Source organism: Micromys minutus, assembly GCF_963924665.1.
Source record: "Micromys minutus genome assembly, chromosome: 13".
Classification (NCBI taxonomy): domain Eukaryota; kingdom Metazoa; phylum Chordata; class Mammalia; order Rodentia; family Muridae; genus Micromys; species Micromys minutus.
The window spans coordinates 34,324,720-34,343,805 of record NC_137982.1 but is presented as its reverse complement, the minus strand read 5'-3'; the positions used below and the strand labels follow the sequence as shown (position 1 = coordinate 34,343,805).

The following is a 19,086-nucleotide window of genomic DNA, read 5'->3' as shown; positions in this document are numbered from 1 at the left end:
CATTGAACCATCCAATTGTTGAGAAAGGAACAGCAGACTTACATGTCCTTACACTGAGCCTGTGCCCTGATAACCACACAACCTATGAGCCAAACTGAGATGCTTGGGAGAATAAAGAGGCTTTATTAATTACTAATTAATTACTGTTCTGAAATGACAGAAAGGAAGCCCAGACACTCACTCTCTATATAACCTGCCTGTAACTTCAGGCTAAGTATCTGAATTTAGAAAGAAGTCAGCTAGCCAGACAGACAGACAGACAGACAGACACACCCATCCACACACACACACACACACACAGAGAGAGAGAGAGAGAGAGACAGAGACAGAGACAGAGACAGAGAGACAGAGAGATATACAGACAGACAGAAATAAAGACAAAGAGAACACACACATAGAAACACAAAGAGAGACAGAAATAAAGAGAGGCAGAAACATGGAAAGACAGAGTGATAAAGAGAGAGGTAAGAAGAGAGAAAGGAAAGAGAAGGAGAGGATGGGAGTGGGTGAATTATTTGAAACACACGAATCAAAGGATAGTGCTCTCCTTTACAGAAGACATGTCAAAAGAGCAATATCTGAGAGGGCTACAAAAATTAGCCATTTTCATAAAAATTCATTGACATGGCTTGTTCCTCCTACCCCGATTTTAGTGTACAAGTAACACACGTTCATACTAGAAAACAACTATTTTTCAGCTTAGGCACACTGAAAGAAAAGCCACAATTATACAATTTCTATGGGCACATTGTTCTGGGCAAGCATGTTAGTCACATTTATTTACAGTATCTGTTGAAGAGACATGGTTGGATTAACTGGGGAGATACACGGCAGTACCATGTTTAGAAGCTGGGACCACAGAACCACAAAATCCCCTTCTCAGGAGTGTGGGCTCCCAGGCTGGGTGCCCCCTGCTGAGGCCTCAGAACACAGGGCTCTTGCACTGTGATGCTTTTCTTCCCACAGCTTTCAGCAGCTCTGCTTGGGCTTCTGTTCATCCTAGTGGGAGCACTTCCTTGCCTTCACTCGGTAGGCGTGGCCAAAGTCATCCCTGCCACCACCATCTAAAACCGGAAGGAAGTGCGTGAGCTGGAGGTAATGGGAGAGCTCCTTCGGATGGACCCGAGCTGGGCGTTACTTACTGCTGTCAGTAAGTCTTCAGGAGCTGGCTCTGTGACTTCAGATGGCAGAACCCTGCTTTGTCTCACCAAAGCCCCAGCATGGGGGTCATGAAACCTGTTTTTATCATAGTCTAGCATCACCTGTGGCCTTATGACACCAAGAAATAGCAGTTCAAGAAAGCAGTGGAACACTGAGTTTGACTTTTTCTGTGTGTTGTCTATTGGCTTTTTGGTTGAAATGCTGCGATTTTCTTTTCAGAGCAGTTGGGCCGGGTAACGAAAGAAGTGTGGACTGGTTTGAACCAGCTGGATGAGAAGGCTGGCTGGCAGTGGTCTGATGGAACACCACTCAGCTACCTGAACTGGAGTCAAGGTACCTGCAGCTCCTTATTTACCGTCAACACGCTGGGGTATGCTGCATACTTAGACATGGCAGTCCCATAAAAACATCTTATTCTGAGAATGGTTAATTTTTACCCCCTTGGGTCAGGTTCTCCTGGGTTACCAAGCAATCCTAGACCCCTCAGTCCTTCTGCCTTGACCTCTCAAGTGCTGGAATTGCAGATGTATGCCACCACACCTAGTGCTTTATATTGTTTTATTCTTCCTGGCTTCCTACAAGGCAAACTTTGCAGAAGCCAGAAAAATAATCTATTTAGCTAACATTGCAGGGCTATGGGGGGTCAAAGATAGACTGCTGTTTTCGAAATAGCAACAAATTGTAAAATATTTCCTTTACTTTCACACAACAAAAATGGCTCTCTACTGAGGTCTAGACTTGTACTTCAAAATCAGATCATCATAGTGTCCTGTAGGGGGCGTTAGGGAGGCAAAGGGAAGGGCTACCTTCTGTGCTGGAAACTGCATTTCTGTGTGCACTGATTTTCAGAGGTAACTACCGGGCCATTTGTTGAGTATCATTGTGGAACCTTGATTGTGGCCTCAGCTACCTGGAGGAGCAGGGACTGCGAGTCTACCTTGCCTTATATATGCAAACGGCATCTAAACCACACTGCTCAGGACGCCCTCGGTGAGTGCACCTTCAACATGCTGTTGACATGTCCCCTCTATCCCTTAAAACTTCTCTATTCTTGTAAATAATTCATAATTGGGACTTGGAAAACTCGGGCTTATGGCTATCTGAATAAAAATATCTAAGTGACCCCTGCCATCCCGAAGTACCAGGATTACCACAAATGCATTTATTCAAAACCAGAGCAAAATGACAGGATCCAAGTCAACATTTCTGTCCTTTCTTTTGAGAGCTTTTTTGCTCTTCCTCGTTCCACATTAGAAAACCTATGTATGATTTCTTTTCATAGTTGTGAGTTTTATTTGTGGGATTCCTCAAACTTGAAGGCAAACGGAAATAACTTAGTTGTACTTTTTATTGCTTTGATTTTCTTTGTTTTTCTTTTTGTTCGCTTTTTAACATAATGCTTGTACATAATTATGGAGAGCAATGTGCTTTGATCCATATGTGTTGGGATCAGTGTATCTGTTGCTTCAAACATTATAATTTCTTTGTGGGGAGACCGTTCCAACGCCTCTCGTTAGGTTATTTCAACCTTACAATGCCCTGTTTAGACTCTGTCTTCCCAGTATGCAACGGAGCTCCAAACCCCTTCTGTACTATTTCATGTTTCCACCACATTTCAAATTTCATATTAGCAATGTGGTCTCCCCACTAAAACGACCAAATTTAAAAATTTGGGTTATAATTTTTAAAAAGTAGTACCTGGTTATAATCTAGTGTAATGTAATCCAGTCCATGTCTACCATTGTCGCTGGTTGATGTTCGCCTGTGTGTATGTGTGTGTACTAACAGTGTATGCACAAGATGCATGTGGTGTAGGTGCACTCGTGCATAGGTGTGCATGCCCATGGGAACAGACTGAGGCCAGAGGACATCAGGTACCCCGCTCCCACTCTCTGCCTCTTTCCTCTGAGACTGGCTCTCTTACTGAACCTGAAGATAGACTGGCTGCCAGCAAGCCTCAGCGATCCTCTCTTCAGTCCCCTCCCACACTAGAATTATAGACACTTGTCTGACTTTTTACATGGGCTCTGGGGATTTGAACTCGCATACTCACTCCTGCACAGCACTCACTCTTACCCACTCAGCCATCTCCCCAGCCCCAATTACATCCATTTCTAATGTCTGTCACCTCATTTGTGGGAATTGCTATCTTAAAAGTCAAAATAACTGCAAAGCCAAATTTTAAAGAATTACAAGGATAATGAGAAACAGCTCTATATTTTAGAATATACTAAATCAGAGTTTGTAAACATTGCCTCTGCCACTTGGGTTCTAACTGGTTTATCCCTCCAATGGCAGCTGACAGTGTGAGAGAGGGAACCTTCCTCTCATAATTTTATGTAGCGATTTTTCATTATTTCGAGTATTTGCTAGAATTGCTTTCAGCTGTTATAGATGCTTACTTTTCTGTTTGTTTTTTTTCCTTCTCTGTTTCTCCATTTCTTCTTTCATCCTTCATTTATATTTTTTGTTCTCTATTCTGTCACCTTCATTTTCTTCTTTTGATTTGCTAGTCTCATCAGCGGATCTAGTCAATGAACTGGTCTGATAATTTACTCCAGTAGGGTCACACTATGTTTCTGAGCTACTAGGAATCTTTTTTGCTAAATGACATATTAAAAATAGTATTTTGATGTGCTCATGTGGTACAGCACTGATGAATGTATAAAAGTACACATTGTTCATGTCAATCAGGTTAACTATACCTATGACTTCAAATGCAGGTCATTAGTGGAAACCTGCTTGCTTGTTTCTAGCTTCTGAATGCTCAGCTTATCATTGCCCCTCCAGCATCACTACCCCTCCAGAATCACTGCCCCTCCAGCATCACTGCCCCTCCAGCAGTGGATAGCCTCTTCCTACCCCTACCCAGGATCTCACTCTGTCACTCTACTTCACCATCTACAAAATGATGACAAGTTAAAATTATGACATCAAAAACCATGAAAACGTCGTTACATTCCACATGTGAACAAGAGCATGTGGTCTATGTCTCTCTGTGCCCGGCTTAATCTACCTAACATAGTGATCTAGGTCCACCCATGGAATCCAAATGACAGGACTTCACTCCTATGACTGGATAATATTTCATTGACTGTATTGTACATGGAATAAACACACCACCTGTTTTTATTCACTTGTTTGCTGAGTAACACTTCAGTTCTTTCTCTTCTTGAAATAACATTGTAAATAATGCTGTGTCACCAATCCAGAGGAGATGGGGCCTGGGAGAATGGTCCTGATCAATGAGTAGACTAAAGTCCCAAGCAAAAGCCAATTTCTTTAAAACATTGGACAATTTATACTCTGAGGATTAAGAAAGATCACTGGAATAAAGTTCTCATGAGTTAAGCTGTATACAATCCCAGAGACAAGCCACACACAGTAAAAACATGCTTTTAAGTGGAGGCATAGAAAGGAGAGTTTAAATATTTAATTGAATAACAAGCAATTAGCAGACAATAACAAGGAATCTGAAGTACACTCATTGCGATCTGCTACACCCGGGGAGGGGTACGAAATACTTTCCAAGAACAATTCCGTGTTTTGAAGAAGCTGAGGTCATAAGAGTTTTGTCTTGTTTTCTGGGAGCTTTCTCACAAACATTCAAAATTCTCTTCATACCTCTCAGACCGTGTTCCAACAGTGCTACAATGGGCATAGGAGTGCAGCTGTTCCTTTGAAATACTAATTTCATTTCATACATTAACATATATAGAAGCTTTTCAGTTTGACAGTGCTCACTTGTCTGATATGACTTTTAATTGCTGTGCTTTAGAATCTTCTTGTTCAAAAGATCCTCACCCGTTTCAATATCCTGAAGTACTTGCCCTTTTTCTTCAAACAGTTCCATAATTTAGGGTCTGTATGTAAGTTATGAACTTATTTTTATTTGAGTTCTTGCAAATGCTGAACATGGTCTATTTTTACTTCTCTGTATATGGATACCCGATTTCTCAGCACTGTTTATCAAAAAGGCTTCTCTTTCTCCGGTCTGTGTTCTTATGACTTGCTTTGATGATCATTTGCTGCAATGCATGGGCTCACTTCTCAGACCTTTATCGTGTTTCACTGTTCAATGAGTTGGTCTTGATGCCCATCCCATACTCTTTTGAATCCCAGAGTTTTGTATCTTGTTCCAGAGTTAAATTTTCTTCTCTTAACCTAGGCAGGTTGCCTTAGTTAAAGTTTCATGGCTGCAAAGGGATATGAACAAAGTAACTCTTAGAAAGGAAAACATTTAACTGTGGCTAGCTTACAGTTTCAGAGGTTTCGTCTATTATCATCATGGTGGGAAGCATGGCAACACACAGGCAGACCTGGTGCTGGTGGAGCAAAGAGTTCTACATCTTGATCTGAAGGCAGCCAGCAGGAGGGTCTCTCTTCCGTGCTGGGTTGAGCTTGAACACTGGAAGACCTCAAAGCCCATCTACACAGTGACGCACTTCCAACAAGGCCATACCTCCTCCTAATAGTGCCGCCTCCCATGGGCCAAGCATATTCAAGCACCACGTTCCACTACCTGGTCCCCATAGGTTTGTTCAAACACTTTTAGTCCAACTTCCAAAGTCCCCTTAAGTCTGTCACAATCTCAACAATGCTTAAAAGTCCAAAGTTCAAAGTCCCTTCCAAGATTCATGCAATCTCTTAACTCTAATATCCTATAAAATTAAAGGAAAAAAAAAACCGTTCACATACTTCCAACATCACGGTATATACATTACCATTCCAAATGTCACAGTGAGGAAATACTGAACCAAATCAAGACAGAAAACCAGCTGGACAAACTTGAAACTGCATCTCCATGTCTGATGTCAATGTACTTTTCAGATCTCCAACTCTTTTGATTTTTGTTGATGGCTATAAACTTCTCCACTCTCTGTTATCAGCTTGTCTTGGCAGGTATCCTGCAGCTCAGAACTTACTTCTCCAGTTCTGTCTTTTGTAGCACTCTAGGCTCTGATTAGCTCTGCTCCACTGCTGCTGTTCTTGGTGATCATCCCATGCTATTGTCATCTCCAATCTATTTGGGTCTTCCTCCAACTAGACTTTATCCAACAGCCTCTTATAGCTCTCTTCATGGTGTCAAACCTCAATTTCCTTGGATGACCCCTTGAGTATTGGGCTGTCAGCTACAACTGAGACTGCACCTTCACCAACAGCTTTCTTCCTCTCTCACACTGCCAAGCTTCAGTTAATCTTAATGACCCTATCTTGCCTTCAAAGCCAGTACCATCAGGGTGATTCTTGCACATTACTAAGTTCAGATGCCAGCACGATGTCTATATTTGGAACATTGCTTCTTTGTGCTCTCAGAAAACAACAGAGGATTTCACCCCAGTGATGCTTGAAACTGAATCTTTATATCTAATATTGAAGCACACTTCAGATATCCAATTCATTTCATTTTTGTTGATGGCAACAAACTACTTCCTCTTGGGATGGTTCCACTCTCTACTAGCAGATTTGCCTGGCAGGTATCCCACAGCTGGTCCTTTCTTAACCACCACTAATTTCCTAATTTCCAGCTAATCAGCATCAATTGTCTCAGTAACCCCTTCTACTCTTAACTCTAAAGCTGGTGCCACAGGTCGAAGTTGTTGAGTTCTGCTGCTCACTGGGGCTGAAATATGGCTCCCTTTATTTATTACATCTTTACCAACTTTCTGTTTTCAACGGTTTCCTTCACTGCCAAAGCTTGGCTGTTCTGGAACTTGTTCTATAGACTGACCTAGAACTCAAAGATCTTCATGTGTCTGTCTCCTGGATTCTCGGATTAAAGGCATGTACCACTATTCCTGGACCTAAGTCTCTCTTTACTTTTTAGAATATCTTTACACATTCTGTATTGTAGTTATTCCTAGATGTACTCAAGTTGACAACTGAGAATAGTTATCAAAATCCATCCCTTGTCAACTTGACACATAATTTGACATCTCCTTATGTCCAAATGAAAACAACAACCAGGTAATAATGCCTAGCATAATATAAGTATCCCTTGTTCAACTGCAAACAATAAGTTAGCTTTGTAGGATCTTGTGCCAAAGTCACCACTCTCTTAATTCCATTCAAAATCCTTGAATACACAGTTTAGCTCCATTCCTCTTCCTGGTGCCCCTTTACTCTTTAAACCACACATTTTGTATTTTTTTTAAACTTGTTATGCTTGATCAGCTTGTCACGCTTAATCAAAAAAAAAAAATATTCTCTTTACAAGAGGAAAACACAGTCCAGAATCTATGATAGGCTATTTTGAGATTTCCTTTGCCAATGCAATTAGTCTAAATCTCTTCATTTTAGCTTCAGCAGACTCATTCTTCACACATATCACAAAAATAATCTCTTGGTAACATACTAAATTTTTCTCCTCTGAAACCTCTTGAGCCAGTCCCCCAACGTTCAAACCACCCTCAGCACCACTGTCTTCCATTTTGCTACTAGGATGGCCCATTAAGCCCTGCTTAAAGCATTCCACTGCTTTCCAAAGTACCTCCTCCAAACATTCCTCCAAACAAAACCATGCTCACATTTATGACAGCAATACCAGTCCTTGGTACCAGGTTCTGACTTGGGCTTCATTGCTGTAAAAGGACAACATGACATTGTAAAGAAAAACATTTAGCTGGGGCTGACTTACAGTTTCAGAGTTTCAGTCCATTATCATCATAGTGGGAAGCAGGAGGAGGAAAGAGTTCTATGTCTTGATCTGAAGGCAGTCGGCAGGAGGATCTCTGTTCTGTACTGGGCATAGCTTGAGCCATCAGGAAACCTCAAAGCCTGCCTACACAGTGATGCACTCCCTCCAACAAGACCACATCTATTCTAACAAGGCCACACCTCCAAATTGTGCCAATTCCCATGGGCCAAGCATATTCAAACCACCACAGTAGTTTTTACTGTTTAAGCAATTTATGATTCCAGGCAAAATTAAGGCTTACCATTTTTAGTTCTGTGAAAAATATCATTAGTATTTTGTTAGGAAATACCCTGATATTGAAAATTACTTTGGATACTGTGTACACTTTGACAATAATGATTCTTTCAATCCATGCACAATGAATAGTCTTTCAATCTTTATAATCTCCTTAATTTTTTTTTTTACTGTTTTATAAACTTTATTACAGAGATTCTTTTTCAACTCATTGGTTAAATTTATTCCTTGGAATTTTTTCTTATTCTATTTTTTAGTTGTGGTAAACATGTTTTATTTCTATATCAGATAATTCATCAGCAGCATATAGCAACAGTTCTGACTGTTGTTGTTATGTATTTCATGACAGGGTATGTCTGTATATCAGCCCTGGTTGTCCTGAACCTCACTTTGTCCTCACTCTGTAGACCAGTCTAGCCTTGAACTCAGAGACCCTCCTACCTCTGCCTCTTTAGTGCTGGGATTAAAAGTGTGAGTTAGCATGGCAGACCAAACAGTTCTTACTTCTGATGTGTTCTATAGAATTCAGTTATATTCCTAGTAGTTTTCTGTGGGGTTTATGGTGTCTCTGCATGCATGATGGCATCTATAAGCAATGACAATCTGAACCCTCTTTTTCTGATTTGACTGCTTTTCATTTCCATCTTTTGCCTGATTGCTCTGGTGAGCACTTCAGGAACTACTAGACAAAAGTAGTGAAAATAGGCTCCCTTGTAGCAGAACTCAAGGAGAAAGCTTTCAGCTTTTCTCTGTTCAGCTTGCAGTATGAAACATTTTTAAAAGAAGCAATAAAAGGTTTCTGGGTTCAACCCTAAGCACCATATATACCAGAAGGTAGAAACAGGAGGATCAGAGCTTCAGGTAATTTTTGGCAGGAGCTCCAGGCCATCCTAGACTACATGAGGCCCTATATTTAACAACACCACCAATAATAACATTTCATAATACTACTCCTGAATACAGTGTAGAGGGGAGGAAACAGAGAGGGGGTATAAAAATATAACCCAAAATAGAAAAACTTTCAAGAACAAAATTTGATTAATATATAAAGGGAAATTAAAAAATGAAAGCATAAAAGTATAGGGGAAGTTTGGAAGGGACAATACTATAGTTGCAGAAGGAAACAGAGGATCAGCAGGGCCACTTCTTTCTGGCTCCCCAGAAACTGGTCACAGCCAGTTACAAGCTGAAGGGATTGGATGGCTGAACACGAAAACTCTTGCTGCCCTTTTGGTTTTGTTGTTGCTGAACTGGATTGGACAAGTGCTATTGTCTGCCCACTTGTCTTCATAATGAAGGTTTCCTTTTCTGTAATACCAGTGGCCTCTGCGGGCCTCACTTACCTTTGCATTCTATGACCTGGGTAAATGTTCTCACCCTCCTCAGACTCCTAGTGATATCCCCTGAGGTGGCTACTCTTTTAACTATTGGTTGTCCCCCAAATGCAATGGAGAGTGTGGAAAGCTACCATAGCATTAATATGAGTACAGACAGAAAACCCATCTTCATACTCAAGACTTTTTGAATAATGGCTTAGTTCCTTTTCTTCCCTGTGACAAAAATAACATGACCAAGGCAACTTACGATGCGTTTAACTAGGATTGCAGTCATTGGGTTAGAACCTATGATGGCAATGCAAAGATATAGTGGCAGGAACAGCTGCAAGTTCTTGATCCACAAGTAGGAAGAAGAGAGGTCACACTGAGAATAATAGGAGACTTTTGAAACTTCCAAGGCCACACCCAATGACATACCTCCTCCAACAAAGCCACACCTCCTAGTTCTTCCCAAATAGTTCCACCGACTGTTCTATGACACCCATAAGTTCTATGGGGTCATTCTCATTCAAACCACCAGTGTTAGTGAGCCTGTTGGAGGGACAGTGTGGTGGGTATCACATACACCTTCTGGACTTCAGAATTCTCAGTCTCTACCCTAGGTGACTCACGGATGGTGGCTTCAGAGCTCAGAGCTGCCAAACTACAGCTTTCACAGAAGTCACCATTAGTCTACCATCTTACCCAAAAGTGCCAATGTCTTCTTTTCCATTTCTGGTTTTACCTAAACTTTTTTTTCTTAGTCTGGCTAAGAATTCTACTGTATTTGGAGAACTCTAGTGCCTTATTTCAGTGACCTTTTGTAACTGGTAATCTACATACCATTCATTCCTACTCTGGCCTTTATTATTCTTCTGCTAATTTGGAGTTTGGTTTGTTCTGGTTTTGCTGACGCCTTGGGATGCAGCAGGGGAATGGGTGTGGCACTGAGTATTTCAAGCCATTTTTCTCCCTTTCATAGGTAAGTAGAAGATCACAGTTCACTCCCCTAATGCTGGGATTGCTTGAGCCCATACATTTTGGCATGTTGTATCTCTACTTGCACCTGTTTCAGAAGAGCTTTTCAATTTTCTTCTTAACTTACTCTTTGATTCATTGCTTGTTCAAAAACAAATCATTTAATTTCCATGAGTAAGTATAGCTTCCTCTTTCTCGTTTTTGAATTCTAGTTTTATTGCATTGTGTTGGGGAAAAAAATAGTTGATGTGATTTCAGTTTTTGTCAATTTGTTGAGGCTTGTCTTGTGGCCAGGCTCATTATCTGTCATGGAGAATAATTTATGCTGATGAGGGAAATTGTGAATTAGGCAGCTGCTGGAATGTAGATGTCTGATGTCCATAGGGCCATTTGGCCAGGGGTGCAATTTGACTTCACAGTTTCATGGTTGGCTTACAATGTGGACAGTCTGTATATCACTAAATCTGAAGTGCAAATCCCCAGCGACTACTGTATTAGAATCTCTCTCTTCCCTTAATTCTGATAATATTTGCCTTGTGTGTTTTTTAAAACCTAATGAGCTTCTATCAGGCAGCTGTTTTAGCCTCTGTGGACACTCTCCCAGACTGACCACTAGCTAGTCCAACCTTCTTTTGACTATGGGATGCAAGCAGTTTCCTGAAAACTTCTAGTACTTTTGTCATGCAGTGGTGTCTAGTTAAAGGACTGTTTATCTTGCTTTTCCTAGTCTAGTTTTGTTTGTGCTGGTTTTTCTAGAAATGCTAATCTGGATGCTTGTTTTCTCTGAGCCATTAGTCAGTCTCCAGATAATGCCCAAGTCCAGTTTGCTAAGATCTTGGTATTGGTACACTGTCATTCTTATTAGATGGCAATCCAAGTCAGCTTTTACCCACTGTAGTTAGTATGTTGTTCAAAAAGAACTAAGAGAGTATCTAGAGAGAGACGTTTGTCCCCACAAGCCTTTCCTTGGAGCTAGGTACACCCAAACGCATCACTTACTGGCACACGCTGAAGGATCGATTCGGCCCAGTTCTGAACAGAGTCATCAAGGACTTACCGAAGTCATAGCCATGCCAAAAGGATATGTTCCAATAGAAATCTCTGTGCTTGCTTTTACTCTGCATTCTAGAAGGTGGTGTCCTGATCCCTGCCTTGTCTCCTAAAGTTGAAAGGCCAGGATTGCTACAGCCAGCTTCCTGGCCAAATGCAAGACTCAGTCCACAGTTAATAGTTTTGTGGTAGGAATTGCAGGAATCTGCCTAGCACTAGGTTTTACCGTAAGAATCCTGGTGCCAGGTCTCAAATCTAAAACTACACTTAATTCTGTCTTCCTCACCTAAGTAAGCAGAGTATTTGCTGTGGGGCTTGGAGGAAGGGAACAGAAAACAGGCCCCTTTCCTGCCTGCTTTCTTCGCTGTCTTCCCATTTGGTTATTCTGTCTGTTACTCTTTTATTTAAATTGTTTTATTGGATATTCTTTGTATTTACATTTCAAATGTTATCTCCCTCCATTCCCATCTCCCCTTCCCCTCCACTTGCTTCAATGATGAAGGTCCTCCCTCTCCCAACCACCCTTTCCAACTCAGAGCCTTGGCATTTCCCTACACTGGGAAAACACACCTGTACTGGACCCTTAAAGGCCTCTTCTCCCATTGCTTTCAGACACTGCTATCCTCTGCAACATATGCAACTGGAGGCATGGGTCTCTCCAATTACGCTCAATGATTGGTGTTTTAGTCCATGTAAGTTCTGGAGTGTTTGGTTGGTTGATATTGTTGTTCTTCCCATGAGGTCACCAACCCCTTCAGCTCCTTCAGTCCTTTCCCTAGCTCTTTAATTGGGATCGTGTGTTCAGTCTGAAGTTTAGCTGCAGGCAGCCTCAACTGTATCTATATGACACTGGCAGACCATCCATATCTGGCTCCTGCCAGTAAGCACTTCTTGGCATCAGCAATAGTGCTTGGGTTTGGTGACTATATTTGGGGTAGTTCTCCAGGTGAGGCAGTGTCAGGAGAAACAGAAAATGATCTTTTCTTCAATCCCTGCTCCTCTAGTTGACCTTGTATTTCCTCCTGTGAGTGTCTTGTTCTCCCTTTAAGAAGAACTGAGGTATCCATATTCTGCCCTTCTTTGTTTTTTGAGCTTCATAAGGTCTGTGAATTGTTTCCTGGGAATTTGGAGGATTTGGGGGCAAGTATCCATTATCAGTGAGTGCATATCATGTGTGTTCTTTGTGACTGGGTTACCTCACTCGGGATGACAGTTTCTAGTTCCATCCATTTGACTAGGAATTTCATGAAGTCATTGTTTCTAATAGGTGAGTAGTACTCCATTGTGTAAATGTACCACACTTTCTGTGTCCATTCCTCTGTTGAAGAACATCTGGGTTCTTTCCACCTTCTGGCTATTATTTTTTAAGGCAGCTATGAACATAGTAGAACATGTGTATTTTTATATGTTGGGGCATCTTTTAGGTATATGCCCAAGTGTGGTGCATCTCAGGTAGTACTATGGCCAAATTTCTGAAGAACCGCCAGACTGGTTTCCAGAGTGGTTGTACCAGCTTGCAATCCCACCAACAATGGAGGAGTGTTCCTCTTTCTCCACAACCTCGAAAACATCTGCTGTCTGTCACCTGAATTTTTGATCTTAGCCATTCTGACTGGTGTGATGTGAAAACTAAGGGCTATTTTGATGCATTTCTCTGATGACTAGGAATGTTGAACATTTCTTTAGGTGCATTACAGCCAATATATTCCTCAGTTGAGAATTTTTTGTTTAGCTCTGTACCCCATTTTTAATAGGATTATTTGATTCTCTGGAGTCAAACTTCTTAAGTTCTTTGTATAAATTGGATATTAGCCCTCTATCAGACGTAAGATAAGTAAAGATCCTTTCCCAATGTGTTGGCTGTTGTTTTATCCTCTTGGGTGTATCTGTTTTTTTTTTTTTTTTTTTTTTTGTTCTAGAGCTTTCAGGTAAGCTGTCATGTTGCTAGTGTATGCTCTCTCCTGTTTCTTTTTGGAGACACTCAGAGCTGTGAGTTTTCCTCTTAGTACTGCTTTCATTGCATCCCATAGGTTTGGAATGTTGTTCCTTAATTTTTGTTAAATTCTAGAAACTCTTTGATTTCTTTCTTTATTTCTTCTTTGACCAATCTATTGTTGAGTAGATCATTGTACAGCTTCCATGTGAATGTGGGCTTTTTGTTGTTTTTGTTGTTACTGAAGACCAGCCTTAGTCCTTTGTGATCTGACAGGATACATGGGAGTACTTTGATCTTCTTGTATCTGTTGAGGCCTGTTTTGTGTCGGACTATATGATCAGTTTTGGAGAAGGTACTTTGAGGTGCTGAGAAGAAAATACTTTCTTTTGTTTTAGGATGAAATGTTCTATAGATATCTGTTAAAACTATTTGGTTCATAACTTCTGTTGGTTTCACTGCGTCTCTGTTCAGATTCTGCTTCCATGATCTGTCCATTGATGAGAGTGGGGTTTTGAAGTCTCCCTCTATTATTGTGTGTGGTGCAACATATGCTTTAAGCTTGAGTAGAGTTTCTTTTATGAATGTGGGTGCCCTTGTATTTGGAGCATATCCCAGATACCAGAGTGAAATCCTTGGAATATCATTTAAATTATGTTTTATAACAGCCCTTTTATAATATAAAAACACTTTTCAGTAGGCAGGCCAGTTATATTCTCTCTCTCTCTCTCTCCTGTCCCTCCCTTCCCATCTCTTTATGTTTATATGTATATATTTATATATGTATGCGTGCTGTGTGTGTGCCCAGTGCCTATGTAGCCCAAAAAGAGGGTTCCAGATCCTCTGGAACTGGAGTTACAGGTGGTTGTAAGCCACTCTGTGAGTGCTCAGATTCAATTTTGTGTTTTACTTACTAAAAGTAATCATACTGATGACTATATACAGGATATTGAGTAGCACTGGAAGTAACTGTGCAAATGCCATTCTTTTTGTTGATTTATAAAGAAAAGGACTCTTGGAAATACCATGCCACTCACTGTGATCCAGACTGGATTCCCTTCAGTGGTAAATGCTATGACCTTAAGAAAGAAAAGAAGACCTGGCAGGAGGCTCTGCACTCTTGCCAGTCTAATGGCAGCGGGTTAATGGATGTCATTTCACTAGCCGAGGTGGAGTTTCTTATAAACCTCCTTGGGAATGGTGAGTACCAAAGGCCTTTACCTCAATGCCTATGAAATAGCATAAGTAGTTACTTTTTAATTAGAGTTGAAGAGAAGCTAGTCAAACTACTTTCAAGTGATAATTCATGGTACACACACACACACACACACACACATATATGGTATATATACTAGTATATATGATAAAATATATATGTGTATATATAGTCAACATTTCTAAAAACTATTCAGAAACACAATTCACTGGATTTTTATGAGTCATATATTCAGAAGCTATGTCACATACTTACATTTGTCAAATAGATTATTAGATGTGTATTTTTTGGCCCAACCATAATTGATGCATATACTACCCAGCCCATACACCCAAGGCTCAGGAAATGTTAAGGAAGAAGAAACAGAAAGTTTCAGAGAACCAGGATGCCTGCTTAGAGGTGGTATCTTCTGGACATAGTAGAAAAGTGGCACCCACAAAATCTTAACAATGTAGCTGACTAAACAAGATCTGTGTAATGACAGCACAAGTTGACATGCCAATGTACATAAGGGAAATCTCACAGGGCCCTACCCCTAGATGAAGAGCTATAAACAACTGATGGCTACAGAGGAAGGATCAGTTTTCTTCAGGGATGAGGTTACTCAATCCCAAATGGTCAGCCCTAAACCCATGTACATACAAGCAGCACTAAATAGACTCAGTATATATATACACATATATAGTATATCTATACATATATAGTATATATATATATATATATATATATATATATATATATATATACTATTCACACAATACTTAAAGAAGAAGGGATCGTGGATTTGAGAGAGAATACAATGGAACACAGAATGGATGGAGGGAAGGGGGAGATAGAAATGATGTAAATATAATACATTATTTATATTAAATTCTCAATAAAAATAATTTAAGTAGACTCTTAAGGGGTAGAAGTCATAAATCCATTCCTCAGAACTTCTATCCAAACCCTAAACCCATAAACCAGCGTATGGCTGTTGGATAACTACATTGGGCTGTACTCTCCTAAAGGTAATTTCTTAGGTAAATAATTTAATTTCATTTGGCTTGGTGTGTTTTCAGGCTGTGTGTCATACTTGAGGTTCCAGGCTCCTGAGCCTCTTCTCTTCCTTTCTTCAGCCCCTGGCCCCATGTCATACATTAAACATGGAGTCTTCCTAAAATAAAAAGTCCTTGAAATTATGGCTTTGTTTTCCAGTGTTTTAAAAATAAAAAGCAGTATCTCTAGACTCTAGTTGGTGACCTGTGCAATGTTAGGTTTTAGTTTTCAAACACAAATACTTTTAGGTCATTTTCCCTAATCCTTTTCATTTGGGATTAAAAGAATCCTGCTGTGTCCCCTGTATCAACAAGGACACATGAAGCCTCTCTGTTACCTTGTGCTTCTCACTGCATCCATGGGGCTGTGAGGCTTTGTTTGTATTTGTGGCATCCCCACTGTTCTGTGTAACCCTTAGGGAGTTCCTGCTTGTTTTATTGAGAGGGGTTGGGGTGAAGGAGAGGGAGAGGGAGAAGGAGGGGGGGGAGGGAGGGAGGGAGGGAGGGAGGGAGGGAGGGAGGGAGGGAAGGAGAGGAGAGGAGAGAAGAGAAGAAAAACACAGTTAAAAAAAAGAGTTTTGGTGGTTTTAATGTTCCCCTTACAAAATCCAGTTAACCTCTTAATTTTCCTTCTCTTTAGACAAAAGCAAAACTAGATATTTCAGGATACTTTGCCCATTGTGAAGGAGCCCACATTTTGGGGGCTCAGAACTCTGACTTGCTCTGGTCAGTGCTTGCCTTTGGTTTAGCTCACGTTCTACCTCCCTTAGACGGTCTATATTGAGCAAACCTAAATATTAGGGAAGAGAAGAGGTCTGGACAGGTATTTTGTAGTGAGATTCAAACAAAATTTATCACATAAAGAAATAAAAAGAATCATACGTGAATCATAGCTTACTAATAACCTACATGTGCCATAAAAATAAGCAAACACTATTTTATAATTTGTATTTATTTCTTACAGAGAATGTATCAGAAACATGGATTGGTTTGAGTAGCAATAAAATTCCAGTTTCCTTTGTATGGTCCAGTGGCTCCTCTGTCACCTTCACTAACTGGTCCCCTCTCAAGCCTCCAATTCTTCCAATCAGAAGACAGCTGTGTGTCTCAGCAGATCAATCTGTAAGTTGATTCATTTCATCAGTGGTCAGTTTTGTGGCACTGAAGCTGAGACCCACCCATACCAAGAAACTGTGTTGTGGTTGAGTCTAAGTGAGTCAATTCCTGCTTTTTGTGGGGCTTCCATGCTTGTTCCATGCACATGGTCATGGTAAAAGTTACTACCATTACTCTGAGGAAAGAAAGGCAAAGCTGGGATTAGAGCAGGAGCTTCAGACAAGAAAGCGGTGGGGGGGGGGGACCTCTCTGAAGAGATGGTGTTTAAGTTAGGACTTCAAAGAAACAAAAACCTTTACACAACAGAGAAAAAAAATCAGTCTAAGAAAAACACAAAGGTAGGCAAAGCCCCAGAGAGATCATTGCTGCTACCTCTACTAATGCCACACAGGCACACACATTTGTCTAAAGGTTGGTGAAGATCTGCCATCTTCAATAGCCAAACATATTACCATTAGTAAGGAGGTGAAAGGACATGGGGCAAGGGGAGGACAAGAAAACTGGCTTATAAACCAAGGTATATGAGCCATCAGAGTGCGTCAGGGACACAGTGGGAAAACCTGGTTTGAAAATAACTTCGGTTGTAACGTACAGATGTATTGGAGAGGACAGAACAGAAGCAGAGAAAGCATTTGGTGGCTATTCCATGGCTGACCTAGGAGAGTGACTATGGCAAGAAAACAAAAAATTCATAATATCTCAACCAGATTCATTGCTAACTAAGTTGGATGTGGAGGGTCAGAGACAGGGTTGGATTTTTTGTTTGTTTGGTTGGTTGGTTGATTGGTTGGTTGGTTGTTTTTTGGGGGTTTTGTGTTTTGTTTTCCCCTTTTAATGAGCATCACTTTGGTAGACAGTAGTGGAGTAGGCCATTCCTACCGGAGAGATGGGGAACAGGAAGGCTGGAGAGTGGTAGTGTTAAAGCTCCCTTATCTGATAGAGTGTTTTGAAGACTATGAATCAGTGGCAAGAATGGAACTAACAACTTCAGCATCACACACACTCTTTTGTTCCCATCTCCCCTTTATCTGAGACACCAGAGTTTGTAGAAGTGGCTTTAGTCTGAACTGTCTGAATAGTTTTTTTAAACATTTTAAACAAATGGCCTCTCTTTGCTCAAACAGCTGTTGGGGGCAGGGAGAGCACTGACTGAGTTTAAGGAGGCTCCAGGATTTGATGGGTGCCCTCATTCTTTCTAGCCAGAGGATGCGGTGTCAAGTTCCCCAGAAGAAGCAGCTCATTAAATACTACTTAGGTAGCTTGACAAAATAATTGTAGCAACCAAACAGAAAAAAAATTCAAAGCGCTTACTTTTGTGACAGGTTTCACTTTTGTATCTTTAGAGATTTGCAGAAACATGCGCACTCATTAATATACATGTTACCAGTGTGTGTCTGAGTGGCATTTGGGGAGGAAGCAGCAGCAACCTCCTTAGATGTCTGCCGCGGATGTAGCTCTGCTGAAACCTAGCACAGCTTGGGGATTTGATGGTGTTTGAGTGAGGGGTTCTGAGGTAATTAAGATGACCTCATTTTCTATTGTCTGGTGTAACCATTTCACTTACCATATTTATAGAAGGAAAGCTAACATTTGGATAGGGATTGTTTTAATTAGTGTATAGTCACTATACACAGTAATGGGTTTATCCTGACATTTTGTTCAAGCGTTATGTGAGCTTTGACTAAGTCAGTCCTCATTACCCTGTCCTCTCCTTCCTCCTGACACAAGTCCTCTCCCATCTCCTGAGTGTGTGAGAGAGTGTGGGAGAATGTGAGTGTCTGAGTGAGTGTGAGAGTGTGAAAGTGTGTGTGAATGAACATGTGTGATGTATGTATATGAGTGGGAGTGCATGTGTGTGTGAGTGTGTGAATGTGTGTGTTTGTGAGAGTGAGTGTGTGTGAACGTGTGTGTGTGTGAGTATGAGTATATATGCGTGTGTGTCTGAGTGTGTCAATGTGTGTGTCTGAGTGTGTCAATGTGTGTGTCTGAGTGTGTATGTGAATGAGTGTGTGTGTGTGTAAAACCTAGGTTCCACATAAGAGAGGCATGTGGGATAGTTGTCTTTATGTCTGGATTATTTTAATTGTGCTTTCTAATTCCTGAATAGGAGTTAATTTTAAGAAAACACAGACAGATATTCATATTTGTGCTGCCTTTTTTTTTTTCTGACAACTGGACATAGGCTGGAGTCCTCTGAGATGAGAAAAGTTATCCTCTTTCCCCCAATCCCTTTCCCCCTCCCCCCAACATTGCCTCCATGAACGTGCTCCTTCTCACAACTACCCTCTCCCACCTAAGCACCTTGGCATTCCCCTACACTGGGAAAACGAGCCTTCACTGGACCAAAG

General features: G+C 40.9%; 1 protein-coding gene across 1 annotated transcript in view; it reads left to right on the top strand.

The window, feature by feature from the left end:
* The window catches only part of PLA2R1 (phospholipase A2 receptor 1), a gene marked incomplete at its 3' end in the record, with an annotated part of 131,746 nt that overhangs the window by 34,642 nt on the left and 78,018 nt on the right, over positions 1–19,086 (top strand). The window contains exons 5-8 of the mRNA XM_080928054.1: positions 1,381–1,494; positions 2,011–2,151; positions 14,375–14,569; positions 16,587–16,744. Of these exons, the coding sequence (XP_080784180.1) occupies positions 1,381–1,494; positions 2,011–2,151; positions 14,375–14,569; positions 16,587–16,744 (608 nt within the window). The remainder of the gene's footprint in view (positions 1–1,380; positions 1,495–2,010; positions 2,152–14,374; positions 14,570–16,586; positions 16,745–19,086) is intronic.